Here is a 6,000-nt window from a genome sequence, read left to right on the forward strand (position 1 = left end):
TTATGAGAAAAATTAAAACAAGAATTTCGAAAAATAAAAATAAAATAAAAAAACAATTGTAGAGCCCTATTGTTCAAAATGTTAAAATAGAGAGTTTTGGACTTATTTTTTCACTGAAATGTTTTCGTTATTACACAAAGTAGGGTAAAGTACTGGGGAAAAAAATATGCTTCAAATAAAGAACTTTATATTGACCAGATTGTTAGTTAATCATTTACAAGTCAATATTGCCTATATGGACAGGGATTAAAAAATAAATAAAATAAAAAAGTAAAAAAAAAGTGAACTTGTAAAACTGCGGTGTTGAATGTGATGCGGTTGAAAATTTGGGTGCACCTAACTTTTGTGCTGGTGCACCTAAGAAAAAAAGTTAGGCGCACCAGTGCAACCAGTGCAAAAAGTTAGTCTAGAGCCCTGGCTCCGGTCCACAAACATGACAGAAAAACACCATGTGTCCTAGCCTGACCCTATGCATCGTCACACACATATAAACATACGAATTTTCATATAATCTGGGCCTCCCTCCAGTATGACTGCAGGTGGTCTCAAGCTTTAATTAGACATTGTCAGCCTGTGAGACAATGTAGATCTATAGCCACTCACTGCGTAGCTCTAATTGGCATCGGGCTGTCATTTTAGCGTGGTGCCCACTTTCTGCCTATGTCTTTGGATGCAGAAGACATTTCAAACTTTACACTCTAAAGCTGGAAATGTAAAGACATACACCTTACAAGTAATACTGTTGTCAAGTAGCCACATCGGGCTGCCGCAAGGCCTATGTAGTCCAGTTCACTCTATATCCAAACAGTCTGTATATGCATCTTACACAACAACAACCCATCAGAGAAAGCTTTAACAACTAGGCTGCAGGCAGCAGCAGCAATACAGAGACAGAGACAGGGAGGGCACTCACTGGAAATGATCACGCTTTCCTCCTGTCCAGAGTATGTTCCTCTGTTCAGAGAAAACAGTGCCTACAGAAGTGCTGTTCGGCTGCAAGTCTGAAACTGTCAAGCATCATCCAGATAAACAGATGAATTATAGAGGGAGGATGAATACAACATGCGATCACACTGATGCTGTAACGCAGAGGGAGTCTCAAGGGTTGGTCAGAAGTTTCGTGACAGCTGATGTCGTGCTGAATTCAGTAGGTTGTTAATGGTCATTTACAGTGTGTGGGTAAATGAACAAGTGACTAACTGATTGACTAAGCGAGGAAGCCTCTTAAAGGCACACATTGATGTTGGTTGGGTTCAGTTACTTCACAAAACTCCAGATAACAATGTATATAAATATTAGGGATGTGCACGAGTACTCGATTAATCGATTACTCGAACCCATCAGCGACGATCGAGCATGAAAATGACGATCGATTGACTCTAAAAATTTGCGGGCTTCAGTTGCCGTTGTTTTAAAGTAACGGGAGAAGCGCATCCACTACTTTATCATTGGCACGTAGTTCAAGCTCACATGCATTTTGTGTAGATAAATACAATTTGTAATATAACATTTACATATTTATGTATCTAGGCTATGTGATTAATTTTATATACAATGCGTCATGTAGAAAAAGCGCTTCAGTTTCACCTCATGCTGTTATTTCTTTTAAATGTTTACTGTATACTGTGACGCAAACGCCCTGCCCCTTGCTTAAACTCCACCCCCGATTAATCGAGTACTCGTTTCATAAACCTGTGGATTAATCGAAATGAAATATGATCAGAAATGCCCATCCCTAATAAACATGTGACCCTGGACCACAAAACCAGTCTTAAATAGCACAAATATATTTGTAGCACTAGTCAAAAATGCATTTTATGAGTCAAAATTATAGTTTTTATAATTTTATATAATTTTGTAATTATAATTTTAAATCATTAAAATTTCTTTTTAATGCCAAAAACTATTAGGGTATTAAAGATCATGTTCCATGAAGATATTTTGTCAAATTTCCGTACCGTAATTATACCTACCGTAACTATATCAAAAACTTAATTTTTTTATTAGGATTATGCATTGCTAAGAACTTAATTTGGACAACTTTAAAGGTGATTTTTCACCCTAAGATTCCAGATTTTCAAATAGTTGTATCTCGGCCAAACATTGTTCTATCCTAACAAACCATACGTCAATGGAAAGCTTATTTATTCAGATTTCAGATGCTGTACAAATCTTACTCTCAAGAAATTGACCCTCATGACTGGTTTTGTCATCCTGGGTCACATACTACACAAGTAAAAAGAACAAACAGTCTCAGCATTGTCTCAGCAAAGTAGGCCTAATCTCATGACTTCATGACGACTGTGAAAATCGCTAGCTGTGACTGTCGTGACTCTGTCATGGAACATCAGCTATAAGAATATTTGCATTGTTTGGTCAGAAAATGAAATCTAAAATGACAGTGAAAATAAAACTGTAGTGAATTACCTGAAAAAAATTATATATATTTTTAAAGCCTAAACAACAGGCTACTGTAAATTGATCAATCTGAAAACAGCCTTATGATGATGGTAATAGTAATAATAACAGTAGTAGTCATCATCACCACCAGTATTATCATCTTTCTAACAACGATAACAATAAAACAAACGCAAGAAAAAACTTAAACAACAAACAATAAAATTTCCGATTGTTTCTGAACTGGTCCAAATAGTGTTGTCACTACAAAACACCATTAAAAATATTTTTTTATTTAAAAGCCCTCATCAGTAAGTTAAGTCAAAATTGATTTTTTAAACAGTTACTAGCAAGCTAGTTATGTATACGAAGTGTCGTCAACAGCCTCACTAAGCTTCAGAAAGTGTGACTGATGCGGTATGACAGATTTGTATCTGTGTGTTACAGTCGTTATTAGCAAGGAAACTTATGACATGAGGTGTGATGAGTTCGATATGTGTGATAGTTTTGTGCATCAGCAGCACATGAGCCTCCATGAGGTGCGTTGTTTTGCGCGCTTGTGCTGCTGCTGCAGCGGCTGCAGAGACTCACCTAACTTTTGCGGCAACAGAAGAAATCGCATCATTCCTTAAATTCTTCTTCTTGGACACGGCAGTTCCCATGCTGCAGTGAAACTACCAATGTGTAAAAGCAGCTCATTCCACTCGTTACATCTGCAATGGAGGAAAGAAATGCACAATGCAAACAAATCATCCGCAGAGTGGAGATACGATCTCCTCTTCTCTCTTCTTCTCCCTGATTCAAACTGCTGCTCAGGGTCCGTGTCAGATGTACCGTTTGTTCCTCATGTTTAGGAACGCGACGTCCAGCTTAATTTCACTACGTGAAGTTTATGCTCTTTAGTGAGCGTAGTTTGTGCGACTACAGCAACGTGAAGCGTGAGCTGCTAGTACGCCAGAATGTGCTCACACGCAGCGCACTTGCGCTCTCTCTCTCCTAGTTTCTCATATTGGTCCAGATAAAACGACAGTGGACATTACGGAAACTAGTGCCATATAAGGGAGAAGTAGAAGTGGCTCAGCTCAGCATGCCATTTAGCGTTAGCTTAAGTGGAAAAAAGGAACGAACTACGGGTATAATCTATTTATTTATTTGTTTAAGTCAATTTTGTATAAGCACATGGCATACCATACAATTTGTATACAAAAAAAGGCATTGGACATTTCCATCGGCGGCCTATATTGCACAAGAAAAAGATACAGTTTGTGTAAGATACACATTGACCCTAATAGCGGTAGTAAAAGTACAAACAATTTTCTGACCAGCAGGCTATTGTAAATAATTAAAAGTGTAAAATTAGCTATAACATTTAAAGGGACCAAAAAGAAAATTGTCATTAATTATTCACCTTCATGTCGTTCCAATCCTGTAAGACCTTCGTTCATCTTTGGGAACACAAATTTAAGATCATTTTGATGAAATCCGAGAGCTTTAAGGGTCCTACCATGTTCAAGGTCCAGAAAGGTACCAAGAACATCACAAAATAGTCCATGTGACATCAGTGGTTCAACCGTTATTTTATGAAGCTACGAGAATACTTTTTGTGGGCAAAAAAAAAACTAAAATAACAACTTTATTCAACAATTCAAACTTTTCTGGACCTTGAATGCTGTCTATGGAGGGTCAGAGAGCTCTCAGATTTCATCAAAATTATCTTAACTTGTGTTCCAAAGATGAACAAAGGTCTTACGGGTTTGAAACGAAATGGGTAAACTATCCTTTTAAATAACATGCAACAGCTTTCCCTAATAAAGGTGTTTACAGTATTAGCCACAATCTAGCAATTGTAAAAATAGTCATGACAGACAGTACCAAAAAAAAAATATCTACACTGAAAAAAAAATGTAGGACTTACTTTGAAACCATTTCAACAAAAGTAAAGCATTGAATTATATGTGAGATTTTAAGTAGAAAGACTGAAACTGTATTTTCTAGTAACACCTACTTCTATAATCATAATTTACAACTTAAAAAATATGTTTACAGACACAAACCAAACTGTATAACCACTTTCAGTTAGTCTTCAATTAATTGCAAACAAATTACAACAAAAGAACAAGTCTTTGTTGGCATCCTTTTTATGTAGTTCCTTTACTGTATGTTCAGTGTTTAGAAAGGTCAGTAGAGCAAGTGTGGTTTATCTGCCTCGACAACCATCCTTACCGAAAGCCTTCTAAAAATGTTCATTCTATGACCTTTACATGAGACAAAAAAAGTTCAAAATGCAGAAATCCTTGGTTGGCTTCCACAGTCCTGTTACAGGAATAGCTGTTAATTGTAATATTTTGGGAATGGGAAGTATTCTATTCAGGTTACAAGCTGAGGAAACATAAATGGGATCTGATAAAAAAAGTTTTATATGCACTTCCTTATAGGCAAACTTCAGAAGCAAACAACTAGTAAACCATCATAAAAGCTTCAGAAATGCTTTACTGCTGACTGAGTTTCATTCTGTTGTGGCTGGTCTGAATGCTGTTTTCTTTTGCTTTGCAGCGCTCGAGCTGAGAAGGCGTACAGAAAGGGGTTCACGCAACAGTTGATAAAGAAAAGAGCCCCTGTTACATTGTTGCTAGTATTTGATTCCCATGGCATTGCCATTAAGACCAAGTTGTTGATCATACAGGGAGTCCCGAATACGAAGAAGACCACTACGATTCTGACAGCCAGTTTTGTCAGTCTGGGGCTTCTAAAAGATGCTGACTGATTTATCCGTTGATGAAGTCGATAGTAGAAGTATAACATGCTGAAGAGAGGCACGACATACAACACTAGAGTCTCAATAAATAAGACAACAATTTGTTCTTGTTTATTTTTATAATCCTGATAACAGCGCAAAAACCCATCCTCCTTCTTCTTCTTCACATTTCGGTAATAAAGAGCATAAGAAGCCAAAGCTCCACTTGATGTCCATATCCCAAAAATCAGCCCCTTTTGACCCTTCCGTCCAAGCTTCGCCCACTGCTGTGGATACAGCACCTGCAGGTACCTTTGCACGCTCAACAAGGTGACAGAAAACACACTACTGTAGAGGCTCCAGTACACCACATAGGAAAATAACTTACACAGACCTTGGCCAAAAACCCAGCCGTTTAGGAGAGCATAGATCCACACAGGCAGAAAAATCAGACTCAGTAGATCTGAGATAGCCAGACTCAGCATCAGTTTTGGAGTGAAACTGTCTTCTTTTAAATGTTGGGTGAGCATGACCAGCACCGCTATATTACCTGGTACACCCAGCGCACAGCACAATCCCAGAACAGTGCTGGATACCAGCTCATCCACTGAGGTACGGGCAAACAGAGAGCTGTTAGAAGCATTCAGGTACTCCATGGTCATCTGCCAGTTGCTGATGTGAATATGAAGTCTGAGGTTTGCCCAGTAATAGTCGAGGAAGTAGTTTCAGGAAGTGAACTTTAATCACAATTGTGGTTTTTGTGGAAAGAAACTAACATTCTGAAAATGAAAGAGCATGCAAAAGTGTGAAAAAATAGTGCAGTTAAAAGTAAATGATTTGCATACTTTAATTTGAAACTGTCAGTCTGC

The 6,000-nt window shown here is 37.8% G+C and overlaps 2 protein-coding genes across 2 annotated transcripts in view; both read right to left on the bottom strand.

The window, feature by feature from the left end:
- The window catches only part of nsmfb (NMDA receptor synaptonuclear signaling and neuronal migration factor b), a 48,918-nt gene extending 45,583 nt beyond the window's left edge, over window positions 1-3,335 (bottom strand). Inside the window, exon 1 of the mRNA XM_073841346.1 lies at window positions 2,989-3,335. Coding sequence (XP_073697447.1) covers window positions 2,989-3,059 — 71 coding nt within the window. The 5' untranslated portion in view covers window positions 3,060-3,335. The remainder of the gene's footprint in view (window positions 1-2,988) is intronic.
- Window positions 3,336-4,875: 1,540 nt separating this feature from the next.
- Window positions 4,876-5,787, bottom strand: LOC141334842 (C-C chemokine receptor type 7-like). Its single transcript, XM_073840067.1, has one exon. It carries the CDS (start codon window positions 5,785-5,787, stop codon window positions 4,876-4,878), a length of 912 nt encoding a protein of 303 aa, XP_073696168.1.
- Between the last annotated feature and the right edge of the window lie 213 nt (window positions 5,788-6,000).

The sequence above is a fragment of the Garra rufa genome, chromosome 5 (assembly GCF_049309525.1).
Source record: "Garra rufa chromosome 5, GarRuf1.0, whole genome shotgun sequence".
Lineage (NCBI taxonomy): Eukaryota > Metazoa > Chordata > Actinopteri > Cypriniformes > Cyprinidae > Garra > Garra rufa.

Excerpts from the sequence above, each read along its gene's own strand:
- LOC141334842 (XM_073840067.1), bottom strand. The coding sequence starts at position 5,787 with ATGGAGTACCTGAATGCTTCTAACAGCTCTCTGTTTGCCCGTACCTCA.